Source organism: Cherax quadricarinatus, chromosome 9 (assembly GCF_038502225.1).
Source record: "Cherax quadricarinatus isolate ZL_2023a chromosome 9, ASM3850222v1, whole genome shotgun sequence".
Taxonomy (NCBI): Eukaryota; Metazoa; Arthropoda; class Malacostraca; order Decapoda; family Parastacidae; genus Cherax; species Cherax quadricarinatus.
Window position 1 is genome coordinate 1,660,285 of NC_091300.1, and position 15,443 is coordinate 1,675,727.

Genomic DNA, 15,443 nt, shown 5'->3' on the forward strand with positions numbered 1-15,443 from the left:
TGACGCTGGTACCTGTGTTCACTGACGCTGGTACTTGTGTTCACTGACGCTGGTACCTGTGTTCACTGACGCTGGTACTTGTGTTCACTGACGCTGGTACCTGTGTTCACTGACGCTGGTACCTGTGTTCACTGACGCTGGTACCTGTGTTCACTGACGCTGGTACCTGTGTTCACTGACGCTGGTACGTGTTCACTGACGCTGGTACCTGTGTTCACTGACGCTGGTACCTGTGTTCACTGACGCTGGTACCTGTGTTCACTGACGCTGGTACGTGTTCACTGACGCTGGTACCTGTGTTCACTGACGCTGGTACCTGTCTTCACTGCCATCTATGACCAGAATGTTACAGTAGTGTCCATATGTGTGTCTGGTATACAGTGACTATCGCATAAGAGAACATTCTGGTCGTGTGGTACAATGAAGTTGTTCCGCCATGTCAACACAGAATTATTCAGGCTAAAAGAGGAGTCAAAATAATGATGACGTTGCAGTAATTGCATGATAGAGTAAGTATTGCTGTGCTGCTGCCAGTTAACATTAATGGAAGAGCTGCAGTGGCTGCTGGATACTCATTACCGCATCACTGCTAATAAATCACTGTATTTGATTGTATTGGATTTGCTACAAGAACTCCATTGGAAATACGTCACTGAATTTTTATTGGGTTAAGTTTATTAAGGCACAGGTACACATAAGTAAAATGATCATAGTGTAAATTACATAGGATAACCCCCAAAAAAGTCAGTGGCTTTTGGGGAAATCCTAAGTAATTTACACTGTGATAATTGTATTTGTGTACCTGTACATAAACTATTTATTCTAATATTTCTCAAATAATTTTCACAGTTAAATATCTCTATTATGCAGCCCATACCCATCCTGTGGGTGGTAGTCAACAGATTATAGGCATACAATGGGTCCAGGGACTAGATTACAAAGTTTTGATAGCTGAACAGATTAGAAAGGTAATGAACCCCAGGTAGATCTGGTCACAATCATCACAAGTTTCAAAGGTATTTAGAGATTAGAGGTACATAATGGGTCCAGGGACTGGGCCCCAAAGTTTTGATAGCCGAAGAAGGTACAAAGGTAATGAAATCACAAGTTGTAAACCTAATGAATCATGTAAGTAAATTTACTTACGTTTATACATAGTTACAATCATGAACAAATTATAAAGTAATGAGCAATTCACAGGTCCACACCCAGTCACAATTGTAATGAGTTATGGGACAAAGTAATGATCATTGGTTACTTTTTCCAGGGACAAAAATCAGCTAATCTTTTATATTATAAATAATTTCCATTCTATTCATTCTACAGGAAAAAGTATTTTTTTGGGGTTATATTTGGGCCTTGTGGTTTAGCACTTTTTTTTTTATTATAATTATAATATATAATAATAATAATAATAATTTAGGTTATACTAGGCAAAATATGAATATCATTTATGTAAATTCTTTTCTGTTGAGTAGGTTTTGCAATGCAAATCCCTGTTTGGAGAAATAGGAAAGAAACTACAGTGGACCCCCGCATAGCGATATTAATCCGTGCAAGAGAGCTCATTGTTATGCGAAATTATCGTTATGCGAATGAATTTTCCCCATAAGAAATAATAGAAATCAAATTAATCTGTGCAAGACACCCAAAAGTATGAAAAAAAAAAAAATTTACCACATGAAATATACATTTTCCTACACACAAAGAGAAGGATACATGCACAATAGTAGAGTAGTACATGCACAATATATATTGTGCATGTACTACTCTACTAAATGAAGAATAAATGACACTTACCTTTATTGAAGATGCAGCAATGACTGATGAGACACTGTGTCCAGGGAGTGCCTTTTCCTCCTGAGTACTGTAGGTCCTGTTTGGCATTTTCTTCCAGAACAGGCCTTATCACACTGTGTATGCCACTACGATTCTTAAATCTCTCAAACCAACCTTTGCTGGCTTTAAATTCACCAATATGAGCACTAGTTCCAGGCATTTTTCCCTGTTCACCTGGGTGTTAGTCGACTGGTGTGGGTTGCATCCTGGGAGACAAGATTAAGGACCCCAATGGAAATAAGTTAGACAGTCTTCGATGACACTGACTTTTTTGGGTTATCCTGGGTGGCAAATCCTCTGGGGTTAATTGTTTCTTGGTATTCTCAATAAGCCACACCAACAACGGTGCTACAGCAGCAGCAGACGATGCTACAGCAGCAGCAGACGGTACTACAGCAGCAGCAGATGGTACTACAGCAGCAGCAGCAGCAGCTGACGGTGGTACAACAGCAGCAGCAGCTGACAGTGCTACAGCAGCAGCAGACGATGCTACAGCAGCAGCAGATGGTACTACAGCAGCAGCAGACGGTACTACAGCAGCAGCAGCAGCAGCTGACGGTGGTACAACAGCAACAGCAGCTGACAGTGCTACAGCAGCAGCAGACGATGCTACAGCAGCAGCAGACGATGCTACAGCAGCAGCAGACGATGCTACAGCAGCAGCAGATGGTACTACAGCAGCAGCAGCAGCTGACAGTGCTACAGCAGCAGCAGCAGCTGACGGTGCAGCAGCAGCAGCAGCAGCTGACGGTGGTACAGCAGCAGCAGCAGCTGTACCACCAATAGTAGCGATGGTTGATTGGGGTTTATTATACAACCTGGCCAGCTCGGAGACACGCACTCCACTTTCATACTTATCAATGATCTTTTTCTTCATCTCTATAGTAATTCTCACCCTTATTGCTGTAGGGTTGGCACTAGAAGCTTTCTTGGGGCCCATGGTCACTTACTTTGCAGATAAAATCACCAAAAACACTGTAATAATACGAAATGTTCCGATTGTATGCTTGGATGTTACCGCGGAGGCTGGCTGGTAAACAATGCCACCGGAGGAACATGTGAGCGTGGCTCAGGCCGCACATAGACGCGTCTCAGACGAACAGCGTTGAGCGGGTTTTTTAGCGGTATGCGAGGCAAAATCTTGGCGATAAAATGTAGCGGTGTGGGGATTTAACATTATGTGATGCCAACGGTATGCGGGGGTCCACTGTATTTTGTTAAGTTGGATAATTAAACCCAACCATACCAAACTTAACCTAGACCAGCCATAAAATTCTTGGTTAGGTTAGGTTGTATAAACAAAAAAGCCTTTTTGTCTGGGCACTAAAAATGTATGTATAATTATATGTATCTCAGTTGCACAACATGCAACAAAATAATTACTTATTCAATGTTGTACACAGGTTGTATGTATTGTAAGTTGTAAAGTAATGCCCAAGTTGTATTGTAAGATGTAAGGTAATGCCCAAGTCAGTGAACACAGGTACCTGTAAGTTTACACAGTCAGAAATTTAAGTCACAAAACATTGCAATGTAGTTATATGTAGTACTTACGAGGGATATGTGATACACTATGTTTAACTAAGTCCCTGGTTATTCTGGTTTTAAGATAAGATAAGATAAGATTTCGTTCGGATTTTTAACCCCGGAGGGTTAGCCACCCAGGATAACCCAAGAAAGCCAGTGCATCATCGAGGACTGTAACTTATTTCCATTGGGGTCCTCAATCTTGTCCCCCAGGATGTGACCCACACCAGTCGACTAACACCCAGGTACCTATTTGCTGCTAGGTGAACAGAACAATAGTGTAAGGAAATGTGTCGAAATGTTTCCAGGCCACCGGGAAATGAACTTGCAGACTTTTCTGTACATTCCACAGTCCAGGTCCTGTCCATTTCTTGTAGGGATGTACCCTATTCAGACTATTTTTCAATTTTGTTTACGAGCATTTGCAAGTGATGGCAACACCATTGGTCCAGGTTGTATAACAATACAGTGGACCCCCGCATAACGATCACCTCCGAATGCGACCAATTATGTAAGTGTATTTATGTAAGTGCGTTTGTACGTGTATGTTTGGGGGTCTGAAATGGACTAATCTACTTCACAATATTCCTTTTGGGAACAAATTCAGTCAGTACTGGCACCTGAACATACTTCTGGAGTGAAAAAATATCGTTAACCGGGGGTCCACTGTATTCTGTTTTTGATGAAACTACATTTGGGTTCTTGGTCAACTTCTTTTCATTGCTGTAACAAGACTTGCACATAGTTATCACATGGAGAGGCACCCAGCACCCCTCTGTGCGAATTGTTAGCTCCTGTTGACAGTCAAACCCTTTTTGCTTATTTGTACCGTTTATCAGAGAGCAAGTAGAATTCATTTTATTCTGTTTTCCAGCACCTGGACACTCACCCTGGGTGCTTTCCTTTCAGAAAGCCATTCTTTTAGTCCAGACACACTGTGACTTCTAGACTGAAACTTATACTTATTTTGACATTTTTTTCTTAGCTTATAAGTTCATTTGTTACAATGTTCCTCTATTCCTGTACTTCAGTCTTAAGTTGCTTTGTGACCCATTTGGGTTGTGATAATTTTTGCAAATATAATATTTGTACCTGTGTATTAAAATAATTCCTTTTCTAACATAACTCATTTTTCTTTTCAGTGTAGATGTTCAGGTTCTGATGCCTTCAAGTTTGTTCCAGGAGTAGTGTTCATTCTTGTAATCTGTATTCATGTACATTATTGTGAAGGAAAGTTTAGGTTTTGATTGTCATGTATGGAGAGGTGCAGTAGTAATATGTGGTACCAAAAATTCAAAGTTACCTTTGAAAAAGCACATACTGTACTAAATGCTAAGCAAGAGTTTGTTGTTGAAATGTCAAGCTTATGAAATTATAAGAAAAACTGATGGCTTAAAATTTTGGAACAAGGTTAAGAAACTGCTCTTGGTACAGTACAGTATTTAGACTATGCATGATGCTTTTTTTTTTTTTAAAGGCCTGTATTCTTCAAAAATAATGTTTGTATATTAAATTAAATTAACATGTAAATATTCATGAAGGAAAAATATTGTATAAATATACAAAAGAAAATTGTTTGGTGATGGGAAATTGCTGTAGAGAAAGAGTTTGCTGTTAAACATCTAGGAGAACCAAAGAATACAATGTGAACTATCATCATATTGGATTGGCAAATTACGTAATGCTTGTCTTCAAAATTGCAAGTATCGGCATGTAATGTGGCTTGTTTCTGACTAGGTACTGCAAAAAAACCTGTTGCAAAAATTGCTCACACAACACAGTACAGTAATGCAAAAATAAGTGATTATGCTTTATGATAATGTAGATAAAATTGATTTAATTGACATTTGATGAGCTTCTAAATGAGGATAAGGTGGCAAACTATTTACTCACTATATATATACATGTTACTTATAAAATATTTTAATTTTGTGTAGTGCTGGTGACATCACTGAACTGTTGAAAAGATAAGTGAATTTAGACATGCAAATGTTTATCAAAGAAAATGGAGTTGCTGTTTGTAAACAATAAGGAAGTGTTGTAACCTTGCCTTAAGCTTACACTGATTGTGCATTTAATGTATCTAGAAAATAACTAACATGACAAAATACAGGTATATGTAAAATAGAAAGTACTGTTGAAGCATCTATATGTAATGTGTAAGCAGAGCATGGAGGTACTGTACTATAGTTAAAAATAAGTGGCAGTCCTGATGAAATATCATGGAGTAAGAACAACTTTAAGAAGAATGTTGGTGCTTGTGAAATAAAAATTGATACCCAAAAAATGGAAAACTTAAATTTAGCAGAGAATAGTTAGGGCAAAAACTAAGCTTATGAAGTTAAAGCTAATTTTGGAAATAAAAACCTTATAGATAGGAGGTGCTCTACCTGTAATGGGTAAAACACACTGCTATTAGATGTGATAACATACAGTGTGTTAAACAGTGGGCATCAAGTGGTTTTTTTTTTTTAATTCAGACTAGTGCAATGTAATTTAGCAGTAGTGGAAAAAGGATATGAATGTTTGTAATTTAATTGTAGATATTGATAAGCCAGAAATGCACATGTTAATGTCAAGAGAAACAGCAGAAATTGGATTCTACCAAGACTGAATGGAAAAAAAAAAAAATGCAAGTCTCCAAATAGTAAGTCAGAGGAAAAGATTAATATTTGTAGAATAAGCTGTGATTCAGGAGGACATTAGGACTTTCAGAAAATGAAAAATTTTTCGAAGTTTAACAAAACGGGCAGAAATCACTTAACATTTAATGGAGAGAGTTAGTGATAAAAGTAGTAAAAATATTGAAAAAAGTAGAATACGTGCACATATATGTAAGGAGGAAGTATGGATCACATGAAAATGCATAAGAGAGAACAAGGTCATCATTCATTATCTTCAAAAGATACTGAATTTGAAAATGAAAGTTCCCTTAGAAAATTATTGAAGAAGGAAAGAGACCATTTACAGAAATTAAAAAAATATGAGAGCAATGGTTCCTCAAGGAATGAGGAAATAAGTAACTCCTATTTCTCAAAGCATCCAAGAATTAGAAGTTCTGGTCTTGATGAGAGTGATAGGTATTCAAGAAGTCATGAAAGGGATAAACATAATAAGCATTCATGTGAAGAAGCAGAGAGTGACAAGTGGAGTAAGAGGCAGAGGAATCATACAGGAAAGTCAAGTGAGAGAGAGGTCAGCAGCCATGGACTATATAGAAGGGAAAGTGGAGAATGGAGTGAAAGTGAGAACAGCAACTCTTTGAAATTTGAAGATAGGGACAGTGACTCATTGCATAAATGTTACAAGGAAAGTGCTCTTCTGAAAGATGACAGAGAAAAGGAAGAATATAGTTACTCTAGATATCTTGGTAGAGAAAATAGTGTGGAATATAATGAAGACGTAACATCATTAAATAGGAAGCATTCTATGGCTGTCCTGCATCATAATGAAATTGTTATAGATCCACAGATTAGAAGAAAGTTTGCCGAGGCATGCGCTTCATTCTTGAGAGCTTCCTTAAATCGAAAACCTAGTACAAGTCGTACAAATAAACAGCACATGGAGTATTCAGAGAGAGTTGCAGTAGCTCAGCGTAGCAGTGAAAGGTTTCACATTACCCATAGATCACCTTATACATCTGATTCTGATGCACAAAAGGATGAGGCTTCAAAGTGCTGTAGGTCAGAGAAAAGGTGAGTGCACAAATTGTTCAGATATTAATATATCTTAATAACAGATTTTTTTTGTGGTTTTATCTTGTTCTTATTGGCATTTTTGCTTTGGATTTAACTAAAATTTTTAAATTTGTTTTCCTGTAAAATACTTTTTTCTTGTTTAAAGTAGGACAAAACTAAAAAGCTTAGCAAGGACAATGTATTTAAAAAGTGTAAGTCTTATTGAGAAGGCTTGACAGTCACATAATAGATATATACTGTATAAATGAATTTCCAGAAGACGAAAGTCAAGACATGACCACGATGAGTGGGGAAAGTCGAGTAGACCATATGATTCTGATGTGGCTTACAAAGGAAGAAGTGATAAAACCTGTCACAAATCCCAGTCCCGCAGGAGTAGGTAAGTAGGAGCGGTTAGTTTACATATTTGTAGACTTTACAAGGCTGCTTCAAAAGAAGCCTTTAATGAAGGCTCCTTGACATGGTGAAGAGGCTCTTGATCTAAGGAATTGGACCTTTTTGTCTACTTTCTCAAACCAAACCAAATTGCCTCCCACTCCCTTATCCATCCCATCTTTCCCCACCCCTCCCTTTCCCTCCTCACTGCTCCCTTTCCTGCATTTAACCTTTGGGGTTTTTCCCTTGGAAATTATAGCTCCATTTAAAAGTGCACTTTTTGTGCATGTTGATGTACCATATTTTCAGCTCTTTCTTTGCTACATTACTCTGTGGCCCATACTTGTCTAAGTGGTATATAGTCTGCTCTTTGTATCTGTCTCCTTCATGGCTGTTATTTATTCCTGATGTCCATTTTCTAGCTTCCTCCTTACCTCCACAACTCCTTTTATAGGTGAATTTAATGCTAATCTTTTCCTCTGGGAAGGGTCTCATTGTGACACTTATGACAAACAGTTGGAGACTTCTCACTATTCCCCTCCGTGTTTTAAACACCAGCACCCCTACTCATTTTGATCCTTGCACTCGTACTCATTCTTGCATCAATGTTTCTGTTTGCTCTTCTATAGCTTAACTTTCCTTGGTCTTTAGTACCAGATTTGCATGACATTGATAATTTCCCTATTCTCCTTACTTCCCATTCACATTTTTGCCCCTATCATCATTGGCAGTTTGAGTGTTTTACCTTTTTTTTTTATTTCTTTTTATCCTTCTCCATCTTTCTCAGATGAATTGTTAAAAATATTTATATCCCCTGGTTTAATCACAGCCTCAGTTGCAAATTGCCCCCAAACCTTGGGTAGACATTCTCCTTTAAAATCTAAGAGAAGCAAAATGTACTTGTTGGGGAGAGTGTTTTTACTGTCACTTCCACTATTATGAAAGCAATTTGGAAAAACATACTAAAATTCTTACGGTTGCCAGTGTCAGCAGCATTGCAGACCCTGCTGATGTTGCCACAGACATTGGACATCATCTTGCCTGATATCTCAAGGGTTCCATCTGCTCCCCTCATTTCTTTCTTCCAAAACTTCCAGAGAATTAACATCTTTGGATTTTACTTCCAGCATAGAGCAGTATTATAATATGCCTTTCATGTTTTGCAAACTTGTATTGACTGTCCACTTGCTGATCTTCCATGGCTGGGCCTAATGGCATTTGTATTAGTATGAGTCAACATTTACATCTTATGGTGCTCGGCATCCTCTTAAGTCTCGTCAATCTTGTTTGGTCTCAGAGGGTTCTCCTCTGTTTTAAAACTGCCATTGTTTTACCCTTTCGTAAGCTGGGCACTTCAAGCCATGACACTTTCTCACTATAGATTCATTGCTCTTACTAGTGGTTTTTGCAAGTTGCTAGAATGTCTGGGTAACAAATGTTTGTTGTGGCATTTGGGAATGCACAGTTGTTATTATCCTCGTTAATTTGGCTTTCATAGGGGCTGATTCACTATTAACCACTTACTCCGCTGAGATACCTATATTCATAATGCCTTTGCTAGTAAACACTTGGCTATTGCAGTCTTTTTTATCTCGAAAAAGTGTGTAACACTACCTGGCATTATAACACCTTGGCCCAAGTTCATTCCGTAGGCCTTTGAGGGAATATACCACTTTTACTTAAGGATTTCTCGTCAGAGAGAGATTTCTTTGTCTGCCTTAACAGTACGTTTTACCCCCCGACTTTGCCCAAGCTGAAGGCAATCCTCAGAGTTGTGTTCTTAGCACCACCCTTTTCCTGTTAGCTGTCAATGACCTTGCCTCTATCCTCCCATCCGATATTTGGTCATCACTTTATGTCGATGATTTTGCTATATGTACATACATGTAGTTTGTGCAGGTGCTTACTGTTGCCTTATAGCAGCCCCTCTCTCTAGAATGCTGTCAACCATGTTTCCCACTGGGCCATCTCAGATTACTTTTACAGGACACCTAATACTTTGCTATATCTGAATGGTCCCCACATCCCTTCTGTTTGATCATTGGATGTCCTGGAAACCTCGCATAACTTTCCTAAGAGCAATTTGTCATAGTCGACTGAACTTCCTTAAGACTCAACGCAAAGATTTATGCCCACATGATAGTGTTTGTACAGTGATGGTGTGACATTTGGTTGTGCATGCAGGAAGCCCATGGTTATGAAGAGCATTTCAGGCAAGCTTAAGCCCATCATTTCTGTTTGGCTGATAGACTACTTTTTTAACTTGATTCTATTTGTCAAGGGTCGCATTTGTGTTTAGGTGCTTTTTGCTCCTTCCCGGTTGAGAGCCTGTATGTTCCATCTTTGCAAGATCAACATGATGCCCATTGTCACAATTATTCTGTCCACTCCCATGACTTTCTTGATCCTTTTACATATAGGATGGTAACAGATGTCAGTGGTACTTCTCTGTTTGGTCACTGCCCCTCTTTACTACATCCTTTTTCTCTCCTTATTCACTCTCTCATAGCTTCCCTTAATTTGCTGCCTCTGTATATCCATCTAGCATCTTATTTTCCTCTCCATACTTGGGAAGTTCCGACAGTTTGTGGGTGTTCTTCCAAATTCCATGTGCATCAGCTCAATTACTTAATATAATTTCATGTTTACTCTTTCTTGGTTACTTTGAATCTGTTTAGTGTCCTTGAGGTCTACACTGATGGTTGTAAGTCCTCTAAAGGTGTCAGGTATGCAGCAGGATTTCTGAACATTTATATAAGGTCATTTATTATATGCAGCTAGTATTTTCACATCCGAGTTGTATGCAGTTCTCATGGCTGTCATATGTTATTAACACACATTGACTGTTTCCCACTAAGGCAGGATGGCCCGAAAAAGAAAAACTTTCATCATCATTCACTCCATCACTGTCTTGCCAGAGGCGTGCTTACACCACAGTCATAAAACTGCAACATTAACGCCCCTCCTTCAGAGTGCAGACACTGTACTTCCCATCTCCAAGACTCAAGTCCTGCCTGCTGGTTTCCCTGAATCCCTTCATAAATGTTACCCTACTCACGCTCCAACAGCACTTTAAGTCCTAAAAACCATTTTTCTCCATTCACTCCTATCAAATACACTCACGCATGCTTGCTGTAAGTCCAAGCCCCTTGCACACAAAACCTCCTTTACCCCCTCCCTCCAACTTTTCGTAGGCCAACCCCTGCCCCGTCTTCCCTCCACTGCAAATTTATACACTCGAAGTCATTCTATTTTGTTCCATCCTCTCTGCATGTCCGAACCACCTCAGTAACCCTTCCTCAGCCCTCTGGATAATAGTGTTGGTAATCCTGCACCTCCTTCTAATTTCCAAACTATGAATTCCCTGCATTATAGTCACACCACACATTGCCCTCAGACATGACATCTCCACTGTCTCCAGCCTTCTCCTTGTTGCAACATTCACCACCCATGCTTCACACTCATATAAGAGTGTTGGTATAACCATACTCTCATACATTCCCCTCTTTGCTTCCACAGACAAAGTTCTTTTTCTCCACAGACTCCTAAGTGCACCACTCACCCTTTTCCCCTCATATGTATTGTATCAATACTTACTTTAACATTTATACAGTAGTAGTTTCAGATTCTTACAGTGCATTACAGGCTATCCAGAAATTTGATTCCCTTCATTCCATCGTTCTATGTATACAACTTTGGTTGAATTGCATTTCTAGTAAACACAAAGATATAGTTTTCTGCTGGGCCCCTTTGACACAAAGATGTTAACCAGAAACCCAAACATGATTTAACCGAATACAATTTATTATAGACCAACTCAGGGGCAATGAGCAGGTAGACTTCACATCTCAGTCAGTAGTGCATGACCTCATTTCTTACAAGGGTCTTATTTTCTCAGACTATTTTGCAGTAATCTCTAGACAACTTCACAACTGCTGGCAACAAAGATGGCTTGAGTTGGTCCATAAGAAATTGCATTCTGTCAAACCATGTTTGGGTTTCCGGTCATCTTACTATCACTGTCATGGTTGGGATACTACACTTTTCCACTTATGTATCGGATACATACTTCTCATCACGGGCATCTTATGGAAAAATGCTTTGGCATCTCTCTGTGGGTATTGCCAAGTTATGTTATCAGTTTAGCATCTCTTATTAGATTGTCCTGTCTGTCAGTGGGCAAGCAGAATTTACTTAATGTCTTCACCACCCTAAAGCACTTTACTTGCCCTTCTCACTGAAGTCCTACCTTTGACTCGGACTCTCTCTTTGACTTTTATTGGAAACTAATTTATTATACCAGTTTTTATTATATTTTCATTTTAGCACTTCCCACTACCCTCACTAACTCTTCCTATTGCACTCCTATTATGCACTGCTCTCTGACCTTTGCATATTCCTTCTTTAACACATTCTACCCTGCAGTGCTGTATGACCTTTCAGGTTTAGTGCTTATTATTATTATTCAAAAGAAGTCTTCTTTGTTACATTCATTGCAGTGTTTTACTTTAAGGTAAAAAGCTTTTTTGTTTTTAAATTTTATAATACGTATTTAATTTCCTGGCAAGTATGAAAATGGTGTAGTGTTAATAAATTTCAGACATTTTATGTCCTTAGAATATAATAAATGGGTGGAGAAACTAAAAAGAAAGTTTGTGATAACTCCAATTTAGAGGAGTGGTTCTATAAAAAATGTATTGGAGAACATTACCAACATGCAAAGACTTGGCATCAAACCCATTGACTAGACTAAATCTTGCTCTTACCTGCATCTAGTAATAGGTTTTAACATTATCAGCATTTTGTGGAAAAGACAATACTTCACTCATATTTATCAGTGTCAGACAAGTTTTACTTTGTTACAGTGTAAATGGAGAAAGACATTCTTGGAATGCAGTTGTTATGACATTGAGTGACTGGGGGGAAGGTTGTTAATAATCTGAGAGCCGGATGCAGGATCCAATATTGTCTCCACAGCATTGTACTCGAGAGCTTATTTTTTTTTTTTTTTTGTATTTTTAGCTGATATAAAATATATTTTAGACTTTTTTATTGCTTAAGACTAAAATAATTTTCTTTATTTTTTAGTTACATTATAAATCTCTCAACAGATACTCACACAATCATAAAAGAAAAATTGAAAGGAAAAGTGATCCTGTAACTATTTACAAGCGCAGAATTAAGAAAATTCAAGAGCAGTGCAAGAAGGAGAAAGATCCAGGTATTCGCCGTGCTCTTCTGTCACTTCATGAAATTCATTGTCGTGAATGCTTGTTGTACCTTCGAAAGCCTGATGCCCACCCGGACTATGGCAAAGAATATAGAATGTTTGCTCAACAGAAGGCTAAGAGTATTCTTGAAATAAGAGGGGATCCATACACCTTTGACTATTATCTCGAGTGGAGAAAATATTGGCCATTACGTATGAATGAACTACTTGAAGAAAGTTGGGAAATTAAGAAACAAAAATGTATAAACATTTTATCCCAAAAAAAAAGTAAATCCAGCTCTGAATCGGCTACAGATTTGTCATCATCATCGTCGTCATCGTCATCATCATCATCATCATCATCATCATCCTCATCCTCATCCTCCTCGCCATCATCATCATCGTCATCATACGATGATGATGATTTGGCAAATCATATTAGGGGGAAAAAATCTTCCAGACACTTCAGAATATCACAGAATTCAAAAGGTAAAGATATACCAGAGAAAATAAAAAATGAGAGAAAAAGTGAGCACTTAGACACTGTTGAAAAGTTTGAAGAAAATGATGAGCTAACATTGGAGTTGGATATTAAAAGATTTAGAAGAAATAAAGAGAGTAGACATACATCATTAGAAGATAATTCATGCCTTCAAAATTCTCACAGTCATGGCATCCAGGACCCTCTAACAACTCAGGTCATTCAGGAACCTCTGGCAATTCAGGGTAGCCAGGAACCTCTGGCAATTCAAGGTAGCCAGGAACCTCTGGCAATTCAGGGTAGCCAGGAACCTCTAGCAATTAAGGGTTGCCAGGAACCTCTGGCAGTTCAGGGTAGCCAGGAACCTCTGACTATTCAGATTGTTGATGTGCTGAAATTGTTAAACTATATGAAAGATAGATTTGGTGAATTAGAGGTACCTCTTGCTACACTGTATCTGAAAGCAACCACTATGAAAAACAATAAATTAGATGCAAATAAAATTCTGGAAGAAGAAGAGAGCTTTTCTTTACTAGAGAAGCTGAACAAAAAACTTGAGACACTCCTAGAGAATGGAAACCTCACTGCTACTCAAAATATAATTTTTCGAGAAATTTGGGTCCGTTTCAGTGACATATTACTTGAGATTAAAAGTAACAAATCCCCATATATGGGACTGGACACTTGCAGAAGAGCAAAGCTTACCATGAGTGAAGATGTGAGTGAGTCCTTCACTCACAAAAAACATGCTCTTACTGATCAAGGATGCCTAAATATTTCACATGAAAAACTGACTAGTATGTATTTGCATGCAAAAAATGAACTTAGAAAGGATGAATATAACAAATTAACATTTGAAGAATTACATTTACCAGAAAATGATGCATCTATGTCAGTTGTTTCCAAATCTTCTACTTATATAGCACCTTCACCATTATACCAGTCACAATATCACCAACAAAGTATATTATCCCCATTTTTCGCTCAGAAACTTTCACCACCTTCAAATCTTTACACCGCAAAACACACTGACATGCATACAGTGAAACCAGCATCATTTTCACTGGTGTCCACTGATTCTGTAATGGGAGTTGTAGATGAACATCAGTCCTCAGAATCAAAATATTTATCTCCAACAAGAGCATGTTTGAACACACCATCTTCAAGAGAATCGTCAGTAGTAATACTCCAAGATTTGTCACCCTCCAAAGGAAATACAGTATCACCAGTGATTTCCACTGTTACAAACAGTGAAGATGTAATTTCAGATTCTTATAGCATGTCTGGTGTATCTAGTTCAAAATTATGTCAGAATGTAATAAAGGATTGTCTTTTATCATTCTCACCACCACATAAAGATACAAAACCTTCACCAGAAAACTGCATCAATGTAGATCTTGAATACCCAGATTATTTGTCACCTACAGCTACCAGCTTTTTAGATATAAATCTCTCATATGCTTCTGAAAATTGTGATGTTGTGCATAAATTAGGCACATTACCTGATAAGAAAAGATTTAATGAAAGTGAATTGAAGCTGTCAGATAATGTGGATAAAAATACAGTAGGAATAAAAAATTCTCATGTAGGAAAATTCAAGAACCCCATTAATATTACCATTCCCAAGAAGCCCATTAGAATTACCATTCCACAGTTATCTAAAAAAGATTGTTTTATATCTTCAGTCAATCCTGTAAGTGATGACCAAGAGCTCATGTAATGTATGCAGTGCTGTAATCTAGCAGATTTAGAGCAGGCTTTGTTAGTGATCCAGATAAAAAATATATGTATAATTTCCTGCATATATTGGATACATACACTGACAACTTTTTAGGGCTATATAAGAAGTGCAGTGATAATTTCAAAATTAATTGCAAATTTCAGTGTTTTAAGATGAAAGAAGTTTGCTGGGATGTCACTATATTTGATTAATAAAGCATCAAATTTAGAATTATCAGTTGGTTGTGTAAATATACTCCTTTTCTTTAGTACATACAATGTAATCTTAAGTGGTCCTAGCTCTTATTTTGTTACGCTGTCATCTTTATAATAAGGAGCAGCATTAAAATACATAAAGTACTGTACATCAGTAACTGTCTTGTATAAATATTGGTAAAGTTAATGGCATTGTTAGGAAGAGGAACTGAGGAGACATTCATTAGGGCTATATTTTGCTCTTTTAAGAGCTTTATTAAGCTAATTCAAATAAAATAAGGACAATAGGTCTATTGACCTATGCTAATAGTAGTAGTAGTAGTAGTAGCAGCAACTTGTTGTCAGGTGATGGCAAGGTTTGTCTTTGAGGATGATTCTA

The 15,443-nt window shown here is 37.9% G+C and overlaps 1 protein-coding gene across 5 annotated transcripts; it reads left to right on the forward strand.

Annotated features, from left to right (window-relative positions):
• Nucleotides 1–331: 331 nt before the first annotated feature.
• On the forward strand, nucleotides 332–15,086 carry LOC128686158 (uro-adherence factor A). Of its 5 annotated transcripts, XM_070083152.1 has the most exons (5): nucleotides 334–509; nucleotides 4,509–4,537; nucleotides 6,830–7,061; nucleotides 7,321–7,443; nucleotides 12,551–15,086. In XM_070083152.1, the coding sequence occupies exons 1-5, from the start codon at nucleotides 502–504 to the stop codon at nucleotides 14,847–14,849; spliced, it is 2,691 nt and encodes an 896-aa protein (XP_069939253.1). In that variant the 5' UTR covers nucleotides 334–501; the 3' UTR covers nucleotides 14,850–15,086. The 5 variants fall into 5 exon arrangements, with proteins under 5 accessions (XP_053628864.2, XP_053628865.2, XP_069939253.1 ...); XM_053772889.2 differs by having other exon boundaries at nucleotides 332–509; nucleotides 4,509–7,061; XM_053772890.2 differs by lacking the exon at nucleotides 4,509–4,537 and having other exon boundaries at nucleotides 332–509; nucleotides 5,304–7,061.
• The last annotated feature ends 357 nt before the right edge of the window (nucleotides 15,087–15,443 follow it).